The 25,631-nt window shown below is 59.2% G+C and overlaps 1 protein-coding gene and 2 long non-coding RNA genes across 4 annotated transcripts in view; all 3 read left to right on the top strand.

The window, feature by feature from the left end:
- Window positions 1-691: 691 nt before the first annotated feature.
- The window catches only part of VARS1 (valyl-tRNA synthetase 1), a gene marked incomplete at both ends in the record, with an annotated part of 97,394 nt that continues 72,454 nt past the window's right edge, over window positions 692-25,631 (top strand). Inside the window, 6 exons of the mRNA XM_052670826.1 lie at window positions 692-814; window positions 6,016-6,143; window positions 12,020-12,184; window positions 14,342-14,423; window positions 20,905-21,024; window positions 25,304-25,412. Of these exons, the coding sequence (XP_052526786.1) occupies window positions 692-814; window positions 6,016-6,143; window positions 12,020-12,184; window positions 14,342-14,423; window positions 20,905-21,024; window positions 25,304-25,412 (727 nt within the window). The remainder of the gene's footprint in view (window positions 815-6,015; window positions 6,144-12,019; window positions 12,185-14,341; window positions 14,424-20,904; window positions 21,025-25,303; window positions 25,413-25,631) is intronic.
- On the top strand, window positions 12,531-14,108 carry LOC128074747 (uncharacterized). Its single transcript, XR_008203439.1, has 4 exons — window positions 12,531-12,582; window positions 12,821-12,869; window positions 12,994-13,102; window positions 14,037-14,108. It is a non-coding gene; the product is annotated as an uncharacterized LOC128074747 (long non-coding RNA).
- Window positions 18,115-20,830, top strand: LOC128074748 (uncharacterized). 2 transcript variants are annotated; one of them, XR_008203440.1, is made up of 4 exons: window positions 18,115-18,412; window positions 18,926-19,046; window positions 19,687-20,485; window positions 20,737-20,830. It is a non-coding gene; the product is annotated as an uncharacterized LOC128074748 (long non-coding RNA). The 2 variants fall into 2 exon arrangements; XR_008203441.1 differs by lacking the exon at window positions 20,737-20,830 and adding an exon at window positions 20,556-20,606 and having other exon boundaries at window positions 19,687-20,455.

Below are 25,631 nucleotides of genomic sequence, written 5' to 3'. Positions count from 1 at the left end.
ACATCTCCCCATAACCCCACATCTCCCCCCCAACCCCATCACCCCATAACCCCCCATCTGCCCCCCACCCCACATCTCCCCATAACCCCCCCCCACCCCACATCTCCCCATAACCCCATAACCCCCCACCACCCCCAGCCCCACAAGTGACCCCACACCCCGCTGTGCCCCACAGACGTTTCGGTGCCGCTGCCGGATTCCTACAGCCCCACGTCACCCCATAAGCCCCCATACCCCCCGGAACCCCACATCTCCCCATAACCCCCCATCACCCCACAACCCCCCACAGCCCCATAACCCCACAGCCCCACATCTCCCCACATCTCCCCATAACGCCCCATAACCCCACAACCCCATCACCCCCCATCTCCCCACAGCCCCCCATCACCCCATAACTCCCCACAACCTCATCACCCTCCATCTCCCCCCCACCCCACATCTCCCCATCACCCCATAACCCCCCATCTGCCCCCCATCTCCCCATCACCCCACAGCCCCACATCTCCCCATAACCCCCCATCACCCCACAGCCCCCCATCACCCCACATCTCCCCACAGCCCCCCATAACCCCACATCTCCCCATAACCCCACATCTCCCCCCCACCCCCCATCTCCCCATCACCCCACAGCCCCCCACCACCCCACATCTCCCCATAACCCCCCACCACCCCCCAGCCCCACAAGTGACCCCACGCCCCGCTGTGCCCCACAGACGTTTCGGTGCCGCTGCCGGATTCCTACAGCCCGCGTTACGTGGAGGCGGCCTGGTACAGCTGGTGGGAGAAGGAGGGATTCTTCAAGCCGGAGTATGGGGTCAGCGCCTGCCCCACGGCTGCCCCATACATGACCTATAGCTGCCCCATACATGACCCATAGCTGCCCCATAGCTGCCCCATACAGGACCCATAGCTGCCCCATAGCTGTCCCATAGATGACCCATAGCTGCCCCATTGAAACCCCACGGCTGCCCCATAGAAACCCCACGGCTGCCCCATACATGACCCATAGCTGCCCCATAGATGACCCATAGCTGCCCCATAGAAACCCCACGGCTGCCCCATAGAAACCCCATAGCTGCCCCATAGATGACCCATAGCTGCCCCATAGAAACCCCATAGCTGCCCCATAGAAACCCCACGGCTGCCCCACAGATGACCCATAGCTGCCCCATAGAAACCCTACGGCTGCCCCATAGAGACCCTATGGCTGCCCCATAGAAACCCCATAGAAACCCCATAGAAACCCTATGGCTGCCCCATAGATGCCCCATAGAAACCCCATGGCTGCCCCATAGAAACCCCACAGCTGCCCCATAGGAACCCCATAGCTGCCCCATAGAGGCCCTATGGCTGCCCCATAGAAACCCCACGGCTGCCCCACAGATGACCCATAGCTGCCCCATAGATGACCCATAGCTGCCCCATAGAAACCCTACGGCTGCCCCATAGAGACCCTATGGCTGCCCCATAGATGACCCATAGCTGCCCCATAGATGACCCATAGCTGCCCCATAGAAACCCTACGGCTGCCCCATAGAAACCCCACGGCTGCCCCATAGATGACCCATAGCTGCCCCATAGAAACCCCATAGCTGCCCCATAGAGACCCTATGGCTGCCCCATAGAAACCCCATAGCTGCCCCATAGATGACCCATAGCTGCCCCATAGAAACCCCATAGCTGCCCCATAGATGACCCATAGCTGCCACATAGATGACCCATAGCTGCCCCATAGATGACCCATAGCTGCCCCATAGAAACCCCATAGCTGCCCCATAGATGACCCATAGCAGCCCCATAGAAACCCCACGGCTGCCCCATAGATGACCCATAGCTGCCCCATAGAAACCCCATGGCTGCCCCATAGATGACCCATAGCTGCCACATAGATGACCCATAGCTGCCCCATAGAAACCCCACGGCTGCCCCATACATGACCCATAGCTGCCCCATAGCTGCCCCATAGAAACCCCATAGCTGCCCCATAGAAACCCCACGGCTGCCCCATAGATGACCCATAGCTGCCCCATAGATGACCCATAGCAGCCCCATAGCTGCCCCATAGAAACCCCATAGCTGCCCCATAGATGACCCATAGCTGCCCCATAGAAACCCCACGGCTGCCCCATAGATGACCCATAGCTGCCCCATAGAAACCCCATAGCTGCCCCATAGATGACCCATAGCTGCCCCATAGATGACCCATAGCAGCCCCATAGCTGTCCCATAGATGACCCATAGCTGCCCCATTGAAACCCCACGGCTGCCCCATAGAAACCCCACGGCTGCCCCATACATGACCCATAGCTGCCCCATAGAAACCCCATAGCTGCCCCATAGAAACCCCACGGCTGCCCCATAGATGACCCATAGCTGCCCCATAGATGACCCATAGCACCCCATAGCCACCCCACAGCCACCCCACAGCCACCCCATAGCACCCTATAACCACCCCATAGCCACCCCATAGCCATCCCACAGCACCCCATAGCACCCCATAGCACCCCATAGCCACCCCCTAGCACCCCATAGCACCTCATAGCCACCCCATAGCCACCCCACACCCCCCCCATTTCCCCCCCCGCTCAGCCCCATTTCTCTCCCTCTGCCCCACAGCGCAGTGGCATCTCGGAGCCGAACCCCCACGGCCCCATAGCACCCCATAGCACCCCATAGCACCCCAAAGCATCCCATAGCCTCCCCATAGCATCCCATAGCATCCTATAGCCACCCCCCTGTGCCCCATAGCCACCCCATAGCACCCCATAACCACCCCATAGCAACCCCATAGCACCCCATAGCACCCCATAGCACCCCATAACCACCCCCCTGTGCCCCATATCACCCCATATCACCCCATAGCACCCCATAGCACCCCATAGCCTCCCCATAGCCACCCCACAGCCACCCCATAGCCACCCCATAGCCACCCCACAGCCACCTCACAGCCACCCCATAGCCACCCCACACCCCCCCCCCGTTTTCCCCCCCTGCTCAGCCCCATATTTCGCCCTCTGCCCCACAGCGCAGCGCCATCTCGGAGCCGAACCCCCACGGCCCCATAGCACCCCATAGCCACCCCATAGCCACCCCATAGCCACCCCATAACCACCCCATAGCACCCCATATCACCCCATACCCACCCCATAGCACCCCATAGCCACCCCACAGCCACCCCATAGCCACCCCGTAGCACCCCATAGCCACTCCATAGCACCCCATAGCACCCCACAGCCACCCCATAGCACCCCACAGCCACCCCATAGCCACCCCATAGCACCCCATATCACCCCATAGCACCTCATAGCCACCCCGTAGCACCCCATAGCACCCCATAGCCGCCCCATAGCACCCCATAGCACCCCATAGCCACCCCATAGCCACCCCGTAGCACCCCATAGCCACTCCATAGCACCCCATAGCACCCCACAGCCACCCCATAGCACCCCATAGCCACCCCCTAGCACCCCATAGCACCCCATAACCACCCCCCTGTGCCCCATATCACCCCATAGCACCCCATAGCGCCCCATAGCCTCCCCATAGCACCCCAAAGCATCCCATAGCCTCCCCATAGCATCCCATAGCATCCTATAGCCACCCCCCTGTGCCCCATAGCCACCCCATAGCACCCCATAACCACCCCATAGCCACCCCACAGCCACCCCACATCCCCCCCGTTTTCCCCCCCGCTCAGCCCCATATTTCGCCCTCTGCCCCACAGCGCAGCGCCATCTCGGAGCCGAACCCCCACGGCCCCATAGCACCCCATAGCACCCCATAGCCTCCCCATAGCACCCCATAGCCACCCCATAGCACCCCATAGCACCCCATAGCCACCCCATAGCACCACATAGCCACCCCACAGCCACCCCACCCCCCCACCATTTCCCCCCCCCCCGCTCAGCCCCATATTTCGCCCTCTGCCCCACAGCGCAGCGCCATCTCGGAGCCGAACCCCCACGGCCCCATAGCACCCCATAGCACCCCATAGCACCCCATAGCCTCCCCATAGCACCCCAAAGCACCCCATAGCCTCCCCATAGCACCCCATAGCCACCCCATAGCCACCCCACAGCCACCCCACCCCCCCCACCTTTTCCCCCCCCCCGCTCAGCCCCATATTTCGCCCTCTGCCCCACAGCGCAGTGCCATCTCGAAGTTGAACCCCCACAGCCCCATAGCACCCCATAGCACCCCATAGCACCCCATAACCACCCCCCTGTGCCCCATAGCACCCCATAGCACCCCCTAGCACCCCATAGCGCCCCATAGCCACCCTATAGCACCCCATAGCACCCCATAACCACCTCCCCGTGCCCTATAGCCACCCCATAGCCACCCCACACCCCCCTCCATTTCCCCCCCCACACTCAGCCCCATATTTCGCCCTCTGCCCCACAGCGCAGCGCCATCTCGGGGCCAAACCCCCACAGCCCCATAGCACCCCATAGCCACCCCATAGCACCCCATAACCACCCCATAGCCACCCCATAGCACCTCATAGCACCCCATAGCCACCCCATAGCACCACATAGCCACCCCATAGCCACCCCCACACCCCCCTCCATTTCCCCCCCCCCCCTCAGCCCCATATTTCTCCCTCTGCCCCACAGCGCAGCGCCATCTCGAAGTTGAACCCCCACAGCCCCATAGCACCCCATAGCCACCCCATAGCACCCCATAGCACCCCATAGCACCCCATAGCACCCCATAACCACCCCCCTGTGCCCCATATCACCCCATAGCACCCCCTAGCACCCCATAGCGCCCCATAGCCCCCCCATAGCCACCCCATAGCCACCCCATAGCACCCCATAGCACCTCATAGCCACCCCATAGCACCCCATAGCACCCCCCTATGCCCCATAGCGCCCCATAGCCACCCCATAGCACCCCATAGCCTCCCCATAGCCACCCCACAGCCACCCCATAGCCACCCCATAGCCTCCCCATAGCCACCCCATAGCACCACATAGCACCCCATTGCCACCCCACAGCCACCCCCCCCCCCCCCCCCTTTTTCCCCCTCCTGCTCAGCCCCATATTTCGCCCTCTGCCCCACAGCGCAGCGCCATCTCGGAGCCGAACCCCCACGGCCCCATAGCACCCCATAGCACCCCATAGCCACCCCATAGCCACCCCATAGCACCCCATAGCCACCCCATAGCACCCCATAGCACCCCATAACCACCCCCCTGTGCCCCATATCACCCCATAGCACCCCATAGCGCCCCATAGCCTCCCCATAGCACCCCATAGCCTCCCCATAGCATCCCATAGCATCCTATAGCCACCCCCCTGTGCCCCATAGCCACCCCGTATCACCCCATAGCGCCCCATAGCCTCCCCATAGCACCCCAAAGCATCCCATAGCCTCCCCATAGCATCCCATAGCATCCTATAGCCACCCCCCTGTGCCCCATAGCCACCCCATAGCACCCCATAACTACCCCATAACCACCCCACAGCCACCCCACATCCCCCCCGTTTTCCCCCCCGCTCAGCCCCATATTTCGCCCTCTGCCCCACAGCGCAGCGCCATCTCGGAGCCGAGCCCCCACAGCCCCATAGCACCCCATAGCCACCCCATAGCACCCCAAAGCACCCCATAGCCTCCCCATAGCACCCCATAGCCACCCCATAGCACCCCATAGCACCCCATAGCCACCCCATAGCCACCCCACAGCCACCCCACCCCCCCCACCTTTTCCCCCCCCCGCTCAGCCCCATATTTCGCCCTCTGCCCCACAGCGCAGTGCCATCTCGAAGTTGAACCCCCACAGCCCCATAGCACCCCATAGCACCCCATAGCACCCCATAACCACCCCCCTGTGCCCCATAGCACCCCATAGCACCCCCTAGCACCCCATAGCGCCCCATAGCCACCCTATAGCACCCCATAGCACCCCATAACCACCTCCCCGTGCCCTATAGCCACCCCACAGCCACCCCACACCCCCCCCCGTTTTTCCCCCCCCCCCTCAGCCCCATATTTCGCCCTCTGCCCCACAGCGCAGCGCCATCTCGGAGCCGAACCCTCTGGGGGTGTTCATGATGTGCGTCCCCCCCCCCAACGTCACCGGGACGCTGCACCTCGGCCACGCGCTCACCAGCGCCATCCAGGACGCCCTGACCCGATGGTGAGCCCACGGCTGCCCCATAGCTGCCCCATAGCTGCCCTATAGCTGCCCTATGGCTGCCCTATAACTGCCCTATGGATGCCCTATAGCTGCCCTATGATTGCCCTATACTTGCTTTATGGATGCCCTATGATTGCCCTATGGATGCCCTATAGCTGCCCTATAAGTGCCCTATAGCTGCCACATAGCTGCCCCATAGCTGCCCTATAGCTGCCCTATAACTGCCCTATAGGTGCCCCATAGCTGCCCCATAGCTGCCCTATAGCTGCCCTATAACTGCCCTATTACTGCCCTATGATTGCCCTATAGCTGCCCCACATCTGCCCCATAGCTGCCCTATGGCTGCCCTATAGCTGCCCTATAATTGCCCTTCAACTGCCCTATAGCTGCCCTAAGATTGCCCTATACTTGCCCTATAGCTGCCCTATAGCTGCCCCATAGCTGCCCTATAGCTGCCCTATGGATGCCCTATAACTGCCCTATGGATGCCCTATGGCTGCCCTATAGCTGCCCTATAGCTGCCCTATGGCTGCCCTATAGCTGCCCTATGGATGCCCTATAGCTGCCCTATGATTGCCCTATAGCTGCCCTATAGCTGCCCCATAGCTGCCCTATAACTGCCCTATGGATGCTTTATAGCTGCCCTATGATTGCCCTATACTTGCCCTATGGATGCCCTATAGCTGCCCTATAGCTGCCCTATGGATGCCCTATAACTGCCCTATGGATGCCCTATAGCTGCCCTATGATTGCCCTATACTTGCTTTATGGATGCCCTATGATTGCCCTATGGATGCCCTATAGCTGCCCTATAACTGCCCTATAGCTGCCCCATAGCTGCCCCATAGCTGCCCTAAGATTGCCCTATAACTGCCCTATTACTGCCCTATGATTGCCCTATAGCTGCCCCACATCTGCCCCATAGCTGCCCTATGGCTGCCCTATAGCTGCCCTATAATTGCCCTTCAACTGCCCTATAGCTGCCCTAAGATTGCCCTATACTTGCCCTATGGCTGCCCTATAGCTGCCCCATAGCTGCCCTATAGCTGCCCTATGGATGCCCTATAACTGCCCTATGGATGCCCTATGGCTGCCCTATAATTGCCCTTCAACTGCCCTATAGCTGCCCTAAGATTGCCCTATAGCTGCCCTATGGCTGCCCTATAGCTGCCCTATGATTGCCCTATAGCTGCCCATAGCTGCCCTATAACTGCCCTATGATTGCCCTATAGGTGCCCTATGATTGCCCTATAATTGCCCTATGGCTGCTCTATAGCTGCCCCATAGCTGCCCTATGGCTGCCCCATAGCTGCCCCATAGCTGCCCTATAGCTGCCCTATGGATGCCCTATGGATGCCCTATAGCTGCCCTATGATTGCCCTATAGCTGCCCTATAGCTGCCCTATGGATGCCCTATAACTGCCCTATGGATGCCCTATAGCTGCCCTATAGCTGCCCTATAGCTGCCCTATGATTGCCCTATAGCTGCCCTATGATTGCCCTATACTTGCCCTATAGCTGCCCTATAACTGCCCTATGGATGCCCTATAGCTGCCTTATGATTGCCCTATACTTGCCCTATGGCTGCCCTATAGCTGCCCTATAGCTGCCCTATAACTGCCCTATAGCTGCCCTATGGATGCCCTATAACTGCCCTATAGCTGCCCTATGGCTGCCCTATGATTGCCCTATACTTGCCCTATAATTGCCCTATGGCTGCCTGATAGCTGCCCTATAGCTGCCCCATAGCTGCCCTATGGCTGCCCTATAGCTGCCCCATAACTGCCCTATATCCCACCCCATAACTGCCCCATATCCCACCCCATAGCGCCCCATATCCAACCCCATAACTGCCCCATATCCCACCCCATAACTGCCCCATATCCCACCCCATAGTGCGCCATATCCCACCCCAAATCCCACCCCATATCCACCCCATATCCCACCCCATAACTGCCCCATATCCCACCCCATAGTGCCCCATATCCCACCCCATATCCCACCCCATAGCGCCCCATATCCCACCCCATAGTGCCCCATATCCCACCCATAGTGCCCCATATCCCACCCCATAACTGCCCCATATCCCACCCCATAGTGCCCCATATCCCACCCCATAACTGCCCCATATCCCACCCCATAACTGCCCCACATCCTCTCCATAGCGCCCCATATCCCACCCCAAATCCCACCCCATATCCACCCCATATCTGCCCCATATCCCACCCCATATCCACCCCATATCCACCCCATATCCCACCCCATAGTGCCCCATATCCCACCCCAAATCCCACCCCATATCCACCCCATATCCCACCCCATAGTGCCCCAAATCCCACCCCATAACTGCCCCATATCCCACACCAAATCCCACCCCATATCCACCCCATATCCCACCCCATATCCCACCCCATATCCACCCCATATCCCACCCCATGACTGCCCCATATCCCACCCCATAGCACCCCATATCCCACCCCATAACTGCCCCATATCCCACCCCATATCCCACCCATAGCGCCCCATATCCCGCCCCATAACTGCCCCATATCCCACCCCATGACTGCCCCATATCCCACCCCATAGTGCCCCATATCCCACCCCATAACTACCCCCATATCCCACCCCATAGCGCCCCATATCCCACCACATAACTACCCCATATCCCACCCCATAGTGCCCCATATCCCACCCCATAACTGCCCCATATCCTACCCCATAGCGCCCCATATCCCACCCCATAGCGCCCCATATCCCGCCCCATAACTACTCCATATCCCACCCCATAGTGCCCCATATCCCACCCCATAAATACCCCATATCCCACCCCATAGTGCCCCATATCCCACCCCATATCCCACCCCATAGCGCCCCATATCCCACCCCATAGTGCTCCATATCCCGCCCCAAATCCCACCCCATATCTACCCCATAGCACCCCATATCCCACCCCATAAATACCCCATATCCCACCCCATAGTGCCCCATATCCCACCCCATATCCCACCCCATAGCGCCCCATATCCCACCCCATAGTGCGCCATATCCCACCCCAAATCCCACCCCATATCCACCCCATATCCCACCCCATAACTGCCCCATATCCCACCCCATAGTGCCCCATATCCCACCCCATATCCCACCCCATAGCGCCCCATATCCCACCCCATAGTGCCCCATATCCCACCCCATAGTGCCCCATATCCCACCCCATAACTGCCCCATATCCCACCCCATAGTGCCCCATATCCCACCCCATAACTACCCCATATCCCACCCCATAACTGCCCCATATCCCACCCCATAGCGCCCCATATCCCACCCTATGTTGCCCCACACCCTGCCCCACATCTCGCCCCCCAGGCACCGGATGTGCGGGCAGACGACGCTGTGGAACCCCATAGTGCCCCATAGTGCCCCATATCCCACCCGAAATCCCACCCCATATCCCACCCCATAACTGCCCCATATCCCACCCCATGGCACCCCATATCCCACCCCATAACTGCTCCATATCCCACCCCATAGTGCCCCATATCCCACCCCATATCCCACCCCATAACTGCCCCATATCCCACCCCATAGCACCCCATATCCCACCCTATGTTGCCCCCACACCCTGCCCCACATCTCGCCCCCCAGGCACCGGATGTGCGGGCAGACGACGCTGTGGAACCCCATAGTGCCCCATAACTGCCCCATATCCCACCCCATAGTGCCCCATATCCCACCCCATATCCCACCCCATAACTGCCCCATATCCCACCCCATAGCTGCCCCATATCCCACCCCAAATCCCACCCCATAACTGCCCCATATCCCACCCCATAGCACCCCATGTCCCACCCTATGATGCCCCACACCCTGCCCCACATCTCGCCCCCCAGGCACCGGATGTGCGGGCAGACGACGCTGTGGAACCCCATAGTGCCCCATAACTGCCCCATATCCCACCCCATAACTGCCCCATATCCCACCCCATAGTGCGCCATATCCCACCCCAAATCCCACCCCATATCCACCCCATATCCCACCCCATAACTGCCCCATATCCCACCCCATAGTGCCCCATATCCCACCCCATAACTGCCCCATATCCCACCCCATAACTGCCCCACATCCTCTCCATAGCGCCCCATATCCCACCCCAAATCCCACCCCATATCCACCCCATATCTGCCCCATATCCCACCCCATATCCACCCCATATCCACCCCATATCCCACCCCATAGTGCCCCATATCCCACCCCAAATCCCACCCCATATCCACCGCATATCCCACCCCAAATCCCACCCCATATCCACCCCATATCCCACCCCATAGTGCCCCAAATCCCACCCCATAACTGCCCCATATCCACACCAAATCCCACCCCATATCCACCCCATATCCCACCCCATATCCACCCCATATCCCACCCCATGACTGCCCCATATCCCACCCCATAGCACCCCATATCCCACCCCATAACTGCCCCATATCCCACCCCATATCCCACCCCATAGCGCCCCATATCCCGCCCCATAACTGCCCCATATCCCACCCCATAGTGCCCCATATCCCACCCCATATCCCACCCCATAGCGCCCCATATCCCACCCCATAGCGCCCCATATCCCACCCCATAACTGCCCCATATCCCACCCCATAGCGCCCCATATCCCACCCCATATCCCCCCCCACACCCCCACCCCATATCCCACCCCAAATCCCACCCCATATCCACCCCATATCGCACCCCATATCCCACCCCATAGCACCCCGTATCCCACCCTATGTTGCCCCACACCCTGCCCCACATCTCGCCCCCCAGGCACCGGATGTGCGGGCAGACGACGCTGTGGAACCCCATAGTGCCCCCATATCCACCCCAAATCCCACCCATAGCACCCCATATCCCACCCTATGTTGCCCCACACCCTGCCCCACATCTCGCCCCCCAGGCACCGGATGTGCGGGCAGACGACGCTGTGGAACCCCATAGTGCCCCATAACTGCCCCATATCCCACCCCATAGTGCCCCATATCCCACCCCATATCCCACCCCATAACTGCCCCATATCCCACCCCATAGCTGCCCCATATCCCACCCCAAATCCCACCCCATAACTGCCCCATATCCCACCCCATAGCACCCCATGTCCCACCCTATGATGCCCCACACCCTGCCCCACATCTCGCCCCCCAGGCACCGGATGTGCGGGCAGACGACGCTGTGGAACCCCATAGTGCCCCATAACTGCCCCATATCCCACCCCATAACTGCCCCATATCCCAACCCATAGTGCGCCATATCCCACCCCAAATCCCACCCCATATCCACCCCATATCCCACCCCATAACTGCCCCATATCCCACCCCATAGTGCCCCATATCCCACCCCAAATCCGACCCCATATCCACCCCATATCCCACCCTATGGTGCCCCATATCCCACCCCAAATCCCACCCCATATCCCAACCCATAGTGCCCCATATCCCGCCCCAAATCCCACCCCATATCTACCCCATATCCCACCCCATAACTGCCCCATATCCCACCCCATGGCACCCCATATCCCACCCCATATCCACCCCATATCCCACCTCATGACTGCCCCATATCCCACCCCATAGCACCCCATATCCCACCCCATAACTGCCCCATATCCCACCCCATAGCGCCCCATATCCCACCCCATAACTACCCCATATCCCACCCCATAGTGCCCCATATCCACCCCATAACTGCCCCATATCCCACCCCATAGCGCCCCATATCCCACCCCATATCCCCCCCACACCCCACCCCATATCCCACCCCATAACTACCCCATAGCACCCCATATCCCACCCTATGGTGCCCCACACCCTGCCCCACATCTCGCCCCCCAGGCACCGGATGTGCGGGCAGACGACGCTGTGGAACCCGGGCTGCGACCACGCTGGCATCGCCACGCAGGTGGTGGTGGAGCGGAAGCTGCAGAGGGAGCGAGGAGTGGGGAGGCTGCAGATGGGCAGGGAGCGATTCCTGCACGAGGTCTGGAGATGGAAGGAGGAGTGAGTGACCCATAGAGACCCATAGATACCCCATAGAGACCCATAGGGACCCATAGATACCCCATAGATACCCCATAGGGACACATAGGGACACATAGGGACCCATAGGGACCCCACAGAGCAGTTCCTGCACGAGGTCTGGAGGTGGAAGGAGGAGTGAGTGACCCATAGCGACCCATAGATACCCCATAGATACCCCATAGATACCCCATAGATACCCCATAGGGACACATACATCCCATGGAGATCCATATGGACCCATAGATACCCCATAGAGACCCATAGGGACCCATAGGGACCCCACAGAGCAGTTCCTGCACGAGGTCTGGAGCTGGAAGGAGGAGTGAGTGACCCATAGCGACCCATAGCGACCCATAGAGACCCATAGGGACACATAGGTACACATAGGGACCCATAGGGACCCATAGGGACCCCACAGAGCAGTTCCTGCACGAGGTCTGGAGATGGAAAGAGGAGTGAGTGACCCACAAGTACCCCATAGGGACCCATAGGGACCCATAGAGACCCATAGGGACCCATAGGGACCCATAGGGACCCATAGATACCCCATAGGGACCCATAGGGACCCCACAGAGCAGTTCCTGCACGAGGTCTGGAGCTGGAAGGAGGAGTGAGTGACCCATAGCGACCCATAGAGACCCATAGGGACCCATAGGGACACATAGTGACCCATAGGGACACATAGGGACACATAGGGACCCATAGGGACCCATAGGGACCCCACAGAGCAGTTCCTGCACGAGGTCTGGAGGTGGAAAGAGGAGTGAGTGACCCATAGCGACCCATAGATACCCCATAGGGACCCATAGCGACCCATAGCGACCCATAGAGACCCATAGGGACCCATAGGGACCCATAGAGACCCATAGGGACCCCACAGAGCAGTTCCTGCACGAGGTCTGGAGCTGGAAGGAGGAGTGAGTGACCCATAGCGACCCATAGAGACCCATAGGGACCCATAGGGACCCATAGAGACCCTTAGAGACACATAGGGACCCATAGGGACACATAGGGACCCATAGGGACCCCATAGGGACCCCACAGAGCAGTTCCTGCATGAGGTCTGGAGCTGGAAGGAGGAGTGAGTGACCCATAGATACCCCATAGAGACCCATAGGGACCCCATAGAGACCCATAGATACCCCATAGAGACCCATAGGGACCCATAGAGACCCATAGGGACCCATAGGGACCCCACAGAGCAGTTCCTGCACGAGGTCTGGAGCTGGAAGGAGGAGTGAGTGACCCACAAGTACCCCATAGGGACACATAGGGACCCCATAAGTACCCCATAGGGACACATAGATACCCCATAAGTACCCCATAGGGACCCACAGAGACCCATAGGGACACATAGGGACCCATAGAGACCCATTGGAACCCCATAGGAGCCCACAGAGACCCATAGGGACACATAGGGATACATAGGGGCACATCATGACTATAGGGATCCATAGGGACCCATAGGGATCCATTGGGACCATAGAGACCCATAGAGACCCATAGCGACCCATAGGGACCCATAGAGACCATAGAGACCCATTGGAACCCCATAGGGACCCACAGAGACCCATAGGGACCCATAGGGACCCATAGGGACCCATAGGGACCCCATAGTGACCATAGAGACACACAGGAACCCCATAGACACACATAGGAACCCCATAGGGACCCCATAGATACCCCATAGGGACCTATTGCGACCCATAGAGACCCATGGGGACCCATAGGGACCCATAGGGACACATAGGGACCCCATAGTGACCCATAGGGACCCATAGGGACACATAGCGACCCATAGGGGACCCCCACAGAGCTGTTCCTGCACAAGGTCTGGAGGTGGAAGGAGGAGTGAGTGACCCATAGATACCCCATAAGTACCCCATAGGGACCCCATAGTGTTTCACAGTGCCCCATAGACACCTATAGTGCCCCATAGACATCCCATAGCGCCCCACATTGCCCCATAGACACCCTATGGTGCTCCATAGGTACCCATGGTATCCCATAGGTACCCCCACTCTGTTGCACCCTATAGAAACCCCATAACGCCCCCACAGTGCCCCATAGACACACAAGAGTGCCCCATAGGTGCCCCACAACGGCTCCCCCAGCTGCCCCCACATCTCCCCACAGGAAGGGCGACCGCATCTACCAGCAGCTGCGCCGCCTGGGAGCCTCCATGGACTGGGACCGAGCCTGCTTCACCATGGACCCGGTGTGTGGGGCGCTATGGGGTGCTATGGGGTGGCTGTGGGGCTGTAAGGGGTGCTATGGGGTGGGTATGGGGCAGCTATGGGGTGCTATGGGGTGGCTGTGGGGCTGTAGGGGGTGCTATGGGGTGGCTATGGGGCAGCTATGGGGTGCTATGGGGTGGCTGTGGGGGCTGTAGGGGGTGCTATGGGGTGGCTATGGGGTGCTATGGGGTGGCTGTGGGGCTGTATGGGCATTATGAGGTGCTGTGGGGTGGCTATGGGGCACTATGGGGTGCTATGGGGTGGCTATGGGGTGCTCTGGGGTGGCTGTGGGGCTGTATGGGCATTATGGGGTGCTGTGGGGCAGCTATGAGGCTGTATGGGGTGCTATGGGGTGGCTGTAGGGCAGTATGGGGCTCTATGGGGTGCTATGGGGTGGCTGTGGGGTTGTATGGGGCATAATGGGACACTATGGGGTGGTTTGTGGGGCAGCTATGGGGTGCTATGGGGTGGCTGTGGGGCTGTATGGACATTATGGGGTGCTGTGTGGTGGCTATGAGGCTGTAGGGGGTGCTATGGGGTGCTGTGGGGCTGTATGGGGCAGCTATGGGGTGCTATGGGGTGGGCTGTGGGGCACTATGGGGTGCTATGGGGTGGCTGTGGGGCTGTAGGGGGTGCTATGGGGTGGGTATGGGGCAGCTATGGGGTGCTATGGGGTGGCTGTGGGGCTGTATGGGCATTATGGGGTGCTGTGGGGTGGATATGAGGCTGTAGGGGGTGCTATGGGGTGCTGTGGGGCTGTATGGGGCAGCTATGGGGTGCTATGGGCTGGCTGTGGGGCAGCTATGGGGTGCTATGGGGTGGCTATGGGGCTGTATGGACATTATGGGGTGCTGTGGGGCGGCTATGAGGCTGTATGGGGCACTATGGGGTGGCTATGGGGCTGTACGGGGCAGCTATGGGGTGCTATGGGGTGGCTGTGGGGCTGAATGGGCATTATGGGGTGCTGTGGGGCGGCTATGAGGCTGTATGGGGCACTATGGGTGGCTGTAGGGCTGTATGGGGCATCTATGGGGTGCTATGGGGGTGGCTATGGGGCACTATGGGGTGCTATGGGGTGGCTGTGGGGTTGTATGGGGCACTATGGGGTGCTATGGGGTGACTGTGGGGCACTATGGGGTGCTATGGGGTGGCTGTAGGGCGGGTATGGGGCACTATGGGGTGCTATGGGGTGGCTATGGGGCACTATGGGGTGCTATGGGGTGGCTGTGGGGGCACTATGGGGTGCTATGGGGTGGCTGTGGGGCTGTAGGGGGTGCTATGGGGTGGGTATGGGGCAGCTATGGGGTGCTATGGGGTGGCTGTGGGGCTGTATGGGCATTATGGGTGCTGTGGGGTGGATATGAGGCTGTAGGGGGTGCTATGGGGTGCTGTGGGGCTGTATGGGGCAGCTATGGGGGTGCTATGGGCTGGCTGTGGGGCAGCTATGGGGTGCTATGGGGTGGCTATGGGGCTGTATGGACATTATGGGGTGCTGTGTGGGGCGGCTATGAGGCTGTATGGGGCACTATGGGGTGGCTATGGGGCTGTACGGGGCAGCTATGGGGTGCTATGGGGTGGCTGTGGGGCTGAATGGGCATTATGGGGTGCTGTGGGGCGGCTATGAGGCTGTATGGGGCACTATGGGGTGGCTGTAGGGCTGTATGGGGCATCTATGGGGTGCTATGGGGTGGCTATGGGGCACTATGGGGTGCTATGGGGTGGCTGTGGGGTTGTATGGGGCACTATGGGGTGCTATGGGGTGACTGTGGGGCACTATGGGGTGCTATGGGGTGGCTGTAGGGCGGTATGGGGCACTATGGGGTGCTATGGGGTGGCTATGGGGCACTATGGGGTGCTATGGGGTGGCTGTGGGGTTGTATGGGGCATTATGGGACGCTATGGGGTGGCTGTGGGGCTGTATGGGGCGCTATGGGGTGGCTATGGGGCACTATGGGGCACTATGGGGTGGCTGTGGGGCTGTATGGGGCGCTGTGGGGCAGCTATGGGGTGTCTGTGGGGCTGTATGGGTTTCTATGGGTCCCTGTGGGTCCCTGTGGGGGTCCCTATGGGTCTCTGTGGGTTCCTATGGGGACCCTAAGGGTCCCTATGGGTCCCTATTGGTCTTTAAGGGTCCCTATGGGGTCACTTGGGTCCCCTATGTGTCCCTGTAGGTCCCTATGGGGTCCCTATTGGTCTCTTGGGTCCCTATGGGGTCCCTATGGGTCCCTATGGGGTCCCTATTGGTCTCTAAGGGTCCCGGTGGGTCCCTATGGGTCCCTATGGGTCCTTGTGGGTCTCTATGGGGTCCCTATTGGTCTTCAAGGGTCCCTATGGGGTCTCTTGGGTCTTTATGGGTCTCTGTAGGGCTCTGTGGGTCCCTATGAGTCCCTATGGCTTTCTGAGGGTCCCTGTGGGTCCCTATTGGTATCTAAGGGTCCCTATGGGTCTCTATGGGGTCTCTTGGGTTCCTATGTGTCCCTGTAGGTCCCTATGGGGTCCCTATTGGTCTCTAAGGGTCTCTGTGGGTCCCTGTGGGTCCCTATGGGTCTCTGTGGGGGTCTCTGTGTGTCCCTATAGGGTCCCTATTGGTCTCTGTGGGTCCCTATGGGGTCTCTGTGGGTCCCTATGGGTCTCTGTAGGTCTCTGTGGGTCCCTATGGCTCTCTAGGGACCCCGATGGCTTTCTTGGGGTCCCTATGCGTCTCTGTGGGTCCCTATGGGGTCCCTATGTGTCTCTGTGGGTCCCTATGGGTCCCTATTGGTCTTTAAGGCTCCCTATGGGGTCTCTTGGGTCCCTATGTGTACCTGCAGGTCCCTATGGGGTCTCTAAGGGTCCCTATGGGTCTCTGTAGGCCTCTGTGGGTCCCTATGAGTCCCTATGGCTCTCTGGGGATCCCTATGGCTTTCTATGGGTCTCTATGGGTCCCTGTGGGTCCCTATAGGGTCCCTATTGGTCTTTAAGGGTCCCTATGGGGTCTCTTGGGTTCCTATGTGTCCCTGTAGTCCCTATGGGTCCCTATTGGTGTCTAAGGGTCTCTGTGGGTCCCTGTGGGGTCCCTATGGGGTCCCTGTGGGTCCCTATGGGTCTCTATGGGGTCTCTGTGTGTCCCTATAGGGTCTCTATTGGTCTCTAAGGGTCCCTATGGGTCTCTGTAGGGCTCTGTGGGTCCCTATGGCTCTCTAGGGACCCCTATGGCTTTCTTGGGGTCCTTATGGGTCTCTACGGGTGCCTATGGGTCCCTATTGGTCTCTAAGGGTCCCAGTGGGTCCTATGGGTCCCTATGGGTCCTTGTGGGTCTCTATGGGGTCCCTATTGGTCTTCAAGGGTCCCTATGGGGTCTCTTGGGTCTTTATGGGTCTCTGTAGGGCTCTGTGGGTCCCTATGAGTCCCTATGGCTTTCTGGGGGTCCCTATGGGTCCCTATTGGTATCTAAGGGTCCCTATGGGTCTCTATGGGGTCTCTTGGGTTCCTATGTGTCTCTGTTGGTCCCTATGGGGTCCCTATTGGTCTCTGTGGGTCTTTGTGGGTCCTTTTGGGTCCCTGTGGGTCTCTGTGGGGTCTCTGTGTGTCCCTATGGGGTCCCTATTGGTCTTGAAGTGTCCCTATGGGTCTCTAGGGATCCCTATGGCTTTCTAGGGTCCCTATGGGGTCTCTGTGTGTCCCTATGGGTCCCTATGGGGTCCCTATTGGTCTTTAAGGGTCCCTATGGGTCTCTGTAGGTCCCTGTGGGTCCCTATGGCTCTCTAGGGATCCCTATGGCTTTCTATGGGTCCCTATGGGTCCCTATTGGTATCTAAAGGTCCCTGTGGGTCCCTATGGGGTCCCTATGGGTCCCTATGGGTCCCTGTGGCTTTCTAGAGGTCTCTATGGGTCCCTGTGGGTCTCTGTAGGTCCCTATGGGGTCACTTGGGTCCCTATGTGTCCCTGTGGGTCCCTATGTGTCCCTATTGGTCTCTAAGGGTCCCTATGGGTCTCTGTAGGTCTCTGTGGGTCCCTATGGGTCTCTATGGTTCTCTAGGGATCCCTATGGCTTTCTAGGGGTCCCTATGGGTCCCTATGGGGTCCCTATTGGTCTCTGTGGCTCCCTATGGATCCCTATGGCTTTCTAGGGGTCTCTATGGGGTCTCTGTGTGTCCCTATGGGTCCCTATGGGTCCCTATGGGGTCCCTATGGGGTTCGTGTGGGTCTGAGCCCCCTGTGTGCCGGCAGAAAATGTGCCGCGCCGTGACGGAGGCGTTTGTGCGGCTCCACGAGATGGGGCAGCTGTGGGGCACTATGGGTCGCTGTGGGTCTCTGTGGGTCCCTGTGGGGTCCCTGTGGGTCCCTATGGGTCTCTATGGGGTCTCTTGAGTTCCTATGTGTCCCTGTAGGTCCCTATGGGGTCCCTATTGGTCTCTAAGGGTCTCTGTGGGTCCCTGTGGGGTCCCTATGGGGTTCCTGTGGGTCCCTATGGGTCTCTATTGGTCTCTAAGGCTCCCTATAGGGTCTCTTGGGTCCCTATGTGTCCCTGTAGGTCCCTATGGGGTCTCTAAGGGTCCTTATGGGTCTCTGTAGGGCTCTGTGGGTCCCTATGAGTCCCTATGGCTTTCTAGGGGTCCCTATGGGTCCCTATGGGGTCCCTATTGGTCTTTAAGGGTCCCTATGGGTCTCTGTAGGTCCCTGTGGGTCCCTGTGGCTCTCTAGGGATCCCTATGGCTTTCTATGGGTCCCTATGGGTCCCTATTGGTATCTAAAGGTCCCTGTGGGTCCCTATGGGGTCCCTATGGGTCCCTATGGGTCCCTGTGGCTTTCTAGAGGTCTCTATGGGTCCCTGTGGGTCTCTGTAGGTCCCTATGGGGTCACTTGGGTCCCTATGTGTCCCTGTGGGTCCCTATGTGTCCCTATTGGTCTCTAAGGGTCCCTATGGGTCTCTGTAGGTCTCTGTGGGTCCCTGTGAGTCCCTATGGCTTTCTACGGGTCTCTATGGTTCCCTATTGGTCACTAAGGGTCTCTGTGGGTCCCTATGGGTCCCTATGGGTCCCTATGGGGTCCCTATTGGTCCCTATGGGGTTCGTGTGGGTCTGAGCCCCCCGTGTGCCGGCAGAAAATGTGTCGCGCCGTGACGGAGGCGTTTGTGCGGCTCCACGAGATGGGGCAGCTGTGGGGCACTATGGGTCGCTGTGGGTCTCTGTGGGTCCCTGTGGGGTCCCTGTGGGTCCCTATGGGTCTCTATGGGGTCTCTTGGGTTCCTATGTGTCCCTGTAGGTCCCTATGGGGTCCCTATTGGTCTCTAAGGGTCTCTGTGGGTCCCTGTGGGGTCCCTATGGGGTTCCTGTGGGTCCCTATGGGTCTCTATTGGTCTCTAAGGCTCCCTATAGGGTCTCTTGGGTCCCTATGTGTCCCTGTAGGTCCCTATGGGGTCTCTAAGGGTCCTTATGGGTCTCTGTAGGGCTCTGTGGGTCCCTATGAGTCCCTATGGCTTTCTAGGGGTCCCTATGGGTCCCTGTGGGTCCCTATTGGTCTCTAAGGGTCCCTGTGGTTCCCTATGGAGTCTCTGTGGGTCCCTATGGGTCCCTATGGGGTCCCTATTGATTTTTAAGGGTCCCTATGGGGTCTCTTGGGTCCCTATGGGTCCCTGTAGGTCCCTATGGGGTCTGTGTGGGTCCCTATGGGTCTCTGTATCTGTGGGTCCCTATGGGGTCCTTATGGGTCTTTTTGGGTCCCTGTCGGTCCCCTATGGGGTCTCTAAGGGTCCCTATAGGTCTCTATGGGTCCCTATGAGTCCCTATGGCTTTCTGGGGGTCCCTGTGGGTACCTATTGGTATCTAAGGGTCTCTGTGGGTCCCTATGGGGTCCCTATTGGTCTCTGTGGGTCCCTATTGGTCTCTAAGGGTCCCAATGGGTCCCTGTAGGTCCCTATGGGGTCTCTAAGGGTCCCTATGGGTCTCTGTAGGGCTCTGTGGGTCCCTATGAGTCCCTATGGCTTTCTAGGGGTCCCTATGGGTCCCTATGGGGTCCCTATTGGTCTTTAAGGGTCCCTATGGGTCTCTGTAGGTCCCTGTGGGTCCCTATGGCTCTCTAGGGATCCCTATGGCTTTCTATGGGTCCCTATGGGTCCCTATTGGTATCTAAAGGTCCCTGTGGGTCCCTATGGGGTCCCTATGGGTCCCTATGGGTCCCTGTGGCTTTCTAGAGGTCTCTATGGGTCCCTGTGGGTCTCTGTAGGTCCCTATGGGGTCACTTGGGTCCCTATGTGTCCCTGTGGGTCCCTATGTGTCCCTATTGGTCTCTAAGGGTCCCTATGGGTCTCTGTAGGTCTCTGTGGGTCCCTGTGAGTCCCTATGGCTTTCTACGGGTCTCTATGGTTCCCTATTGGTCACTAAGGGTCTCTGTGGGTCCCTATGGGTCCCTATGGGTCCCTATGAGGTCCCTATGGGGTCCCTATGGGGTTCGTGTGGGTCTGAGCCCCCTGTGTGCCGGCAGAAAATGTGCCGCGCCGTGACGGAGGCGTTTGTGCGGCTCCACGAGATGGGGCTCATCTACCGCAGCACCAGGCTGGTGAACTGGTCCTGCGCTCTGAGATCCGCCATCTCCGACATCGAGGTGAGAGGAGGGGGGATTGGGGGGGGTTATGAGGGGATAAGGGGAGATATGGGTGAGATATGGGGAGATATGGGGGGATATGGGGTGGTTTTGGGGGGATATGGGGGGATATGGGGTGGTTTTGGGGGGATATGGGGTGGTTATGGGGGGTTATGGGGTGGTTTTGGGGGTATATGGAGGGATATGGGGTGGTTTTGGGGGGATATGGGGGGATATGGGGTGGTTATGGGGGGATATGGGGTGGTTTTGGGGGGATATGGGGGGATATGGGGTGGTTATGGGGGGATATGGGGGGGTATGGAGGGGTTAGGGGGGGATATGGGGAGATATGGGGTGGTTATGGGGGGATGTGGGGGGATATAGGGTGGTTATGGGGGGATATGGGGTAGTTATGGGGGGATATGGGGTAGTTATGGGGGGATATGGGGAGATATGGGGGGGATATGGGGGGATATGGGGGGGATATGAGGGAATATAGGGGGGTTATGGGGTGGGTATGGGGGGTTATGGGGGGATATGGAGTGGTTTTGGGGGGATATGGGGTGGTTATGGGGGGATATGGGGTGGTTTTGGGGGGATATGGGGTGGTTGTGGGGGGATATGGGGGGATATGGGGGGATATGGGGTGGTTATGGGGGGATATGGGGGGGATATGGGGGGATATGGGGTGGTTATGGGGGGATATGGGGGGATATGGGGGGGATATGGGGGGATATGGGGGGATATGGGTGGTTATGGGGGGATATGGGGTGATTATGGGGAGATATGGGGGGGTATGGAGGGGTTAGGGGGGGATATGGGGAGATATGGGGTGGTTATGGGGGGATATGGGGAGATATGGTGGGGATGTGGGGGGATATGGGGTGGTTATGGGGGGATGTGGGGGGATATGGGTGGTTATGGGGGGATATGGGGTGGGTATGGGGGGGTATGGGGGGATATGGGGTGGTTGTGGGGGGATATGGGGGGGATATGGGGGGATATGGGGTGGTTTTGGGGGGATATGGGGTGGTTTTGGGGGTATATGGGGGGATATGGGGTGGATTTGGGGGCTATGGGGGAATATGGGGTGGTTGTGGGGGGATATGGGGGGATATGGGGGGATATGGAGTGGGTATGGGGGGATATGGAGTGGTTTTGGGGGTATATGGGGGGATATGGGGAGTTATGGGGTGATATGGGGGATATGGGGTGGTTATGGGGGGGTATGGGGGGATATGGGGTGGTTGTGGGGGGATATGGGGGGGATATGGGGGGATATGGGGTGGTTTTGGGGGGATATGGGGTGGTTTTGGGGGTATATGGGGGGATATGGGGAGTTATGGGGTGATATGGGGGATATGGGGTGGTTATGGGGGGATATGGGGGGATATGGGGTGGTTATGGGGGGATATGGGGTGGTTATGGGGGGATATGAGGGGGATATGGGGTGGTTGTGGGGGGATATGGGGGGATATGGGGTGGTTTTGGGGGGATATGGGGTGGTTATGGGGGGTTATGGGGTGGTTTTGGGAGGATATGGGGTGGTTATAGGGGCATTTGGGGGGATATGGGGGGGATATCAGGGAATATAGGGGGGTTATGGGGTGGGTATGGGGGGTTATGGGGGGATATGGTGGGGATGTGGGGGGTTAGGGGGGGATATGGGGTGGTTATGGGGGGATATGGGGTGGTTATGGGGGGATATGGGGTGGTTGTGGGGGGATATGGGGGGGTATGGAGGGGTTAGGGGGGGATATGGGAAGATATGGGGTGGTTATGGGGTGATATGGGGGGGATATGGCTGTGATATGGGGAGATATGGGGGGATATGGGGGGATATGGTGGGGATGTGGGGGATTAGGGGGGGATATGGGGTGGTTATGGGGGGATATGGGGGGATATGGGGTGGTTATGGGGAATATGGGGGGATATGGCGTGGTTGTGGGTGGTTGTGGGGGGATATGGGGGGGATATGGGGTGGTTATGGGGGTATATGGGGGGATATGGGGTGGTTATGGGGGGATATGGGGTGGTTATGGGGGGATATGGGGGGATATGGGGTGGTTATGGGGGGATATGGGGTGGTTATGGGGGGATATGGGGGGGATATGGGGTGGTTATGGGGGGATATGGGGGGATATGGGGGGGATATGGGGGGATATGGGGTGGTTGTGGGGGGATATGGGGGGATATGGGTGGTTATGGGGGGATATGGGGTGATTATGGGGGGATATGGGGGGGTATGGAGGGGTTAGGGGGGGATATGGGGAGATATGGGGTGGTTATGGGGGGATGTGGGGGGATATAGGGTGGTTATGGGGGGATATGGGGTGGTTATGGGGGGATATGGGGGGATATGGGGTGGTTATGGGGGGATATGGGGGGATATGGGGGGGATATGGGGGGATATGGGGTGGTTGTGGGGGGATATGGGGGGATATGGGTGGTTTTGGGGGGATATGGGGTGGTTATGGGGGGATATGGGGGGATATGGGGTGGTTATGGGGGGATATGGGGGGGTATGGAGGGGTTAGGGGGGGATATGGGGAGATATGGGGTTGTTATGGGGTGATATGGGGGGGATATGGGTGTGATATGGGGAGATATGGGGGGATATGGGGGGATATGGTGGGGATGTGGGGGATTAGGGGGGGATATGGGGTGGTTATGGGGGGATATGGGGTGGTTATGGGGGGGATATGGGGGGATATGGGGTGGTTTTGGGGGGGTATGGGGTGGTTTTGGGGGGATATGGGGGGATATGGGGTGGTTATGGGGGGATATGGGGGGATATGGGGTGGTTATGGGGGGATATGGGGTGGTTTTGGGGGGATATGGGGTGGTTATGGGGGGATATGGGGTGGTTATGGGGGGATATGGGGTAGTTATGGGGGGATATGGGGAGATATGGGGGGATATGGGGGGATATGAGGGAATACAGGGGGGTTATGGGGTGGGTATGGGGGGTTATGGGGGGATATGGGGTGGTTATGGGGGGATATGGGGTGGTTGTGGGTGGTTTTGGGGGTATATGGGGGGATATGGGGTGGTTTTGGGGGGATATGGGGTGATATGGGGGATATTGGGTGGTTTTGGGGGTATATGGAGGGATATGGGGTGGTTTTGGGGGGATATGGGTGGTTTTGGGGGGATATGGGGTGGTTTTGGGGGGATGTGGGGTGGTTATGGGGGGATATGGGGAGATATGGGGGGGGTGGGGGGTTAGGGGGGGATATGGGGGGGATATGAGGGAATACAGGGGGGTTATGGGGTGGGTATGGGGGGGATATTGGGGGATATGGGGTGGTTATGGGGGATATGGGGGGATATGGGGGGGATATGGGGGGATATGCGGTGGTTATGGGGGGATATGGGGAGATATGGGGTGGTTATGGGGGGATATGGGGTGGTTATGGGGGGATACGGGGTGGGTATGGGGGGATATGGGGGGGATATGGGGGGATATGGGGTGGTTATGGGGGGATACGGGGTGGGTATGGGGTGATATGGGGTGGGTATGAGGGGATATGGGGGGATATTGGTCTCCATGTATTCTGTGGGTCCCTATGGGTCTCCATGTGTCCCTATGGGTCCCTATGGGTCTCCATGTGTCCCTATGGGTCGCTATGGGTCTCCATGTGTCCCTATGGGTCTCCATGGGTCCTTGTGGGTCCCTGTGGGTCTCCATGTGTCCCTATGTGTGCCTATGGGTCCCTATGGGTCCTTATGGGTCGATGTGGGTCCCTATGGGTCCCTGTGTGTCCCTATGGGTCCCTATGGGGCTCTATGGGTCCCTATGGGTCTCCATGGGTCCCTATGGGTCCCTATGGCTCCCTGTGGGTCGCTGTGGGTCTCCACGTGTCCCTATGCGTCCCTATGGGTCCCTATGGGTCGCTATGGGTCGCTGTGGGTTTCAATGGGTCCCTGTGGGTCTCCATGTGTCCCTATGGGTCCCTATGGGTCTCCATGTGTCCCTATGGGTCCCTATGGGTCCCTATGGGTCTCCATGTGTCCCTATGGCTCCCTATGGCTCCCTATGGCTCCCTGTGGGTCGCTGTGGGTCTCCATGTGTTCCTATGGGTCCCTATGGGGCTCTATGGGTCCCTATGGGTCCCTATGGGTCTCCATGTGTCCCTATGGCTCCCTATGGCTCCCTATGGCTCCCTATGGCTCCCTGTGGGTCGCTGTGGGTCTCCATGTGTCCCAGTGGCTCCCTATGGGTCGCTATGGGTCTCCATGTGTCCCTATGTGTCCCTATGGGTCGCAGTGGGTCGCTATGGGTCGCTGTGGGTCGCAGGTGGAGAAGCGGGAGCTGCGGGGCCGGACGCTGCTGCGGGTGCCGGGCTACGAGCAGCCCGTGGAGTTTGGGGTCCTGGTGGCCTTCGCGTATCCACTGGAGGGGGCCGGTATGTGGGGGGGGGTGGGGGGCAGGGGTGGGGGGCTGGGGGGTGGGGGGTGTGGGATGGGGGGCAAGGAGGGGTGTGGGGCTGGGGGGGAGTGGGGGATGGGGGGTTGGGGTTGTGGGTTGTGGGGCTGGGGGTGTGTGGGGCTGGGGAGGTGTGGGGTTGGGGGGGTGTGGGGCTGGGGCAGCTGGGGCTGGGGGGGCTGGGGGTGGGGTGTGAGTT

The sequence above is a fragment of the Tympanuchus pallidicinctus genome, unplaced genomic scaffold (genome assembly GCF_026119805.1).
Source record: "Tympanuchus pallidicinctus isolate F22 unplaced genomic scaffold, pur_lepc_1.0 scaffold99, whole genome shotgun sequence".
Lineage (NCBI taxonomy): Eukaryota > Metazoa > Chordata > Aves > Galliformes > Phasianidae > Tympanuchus > Tympanuchus pallidicinctus.
This window is presented reverse-complemented; position numbering and strand designations above follow the sequence as displayed.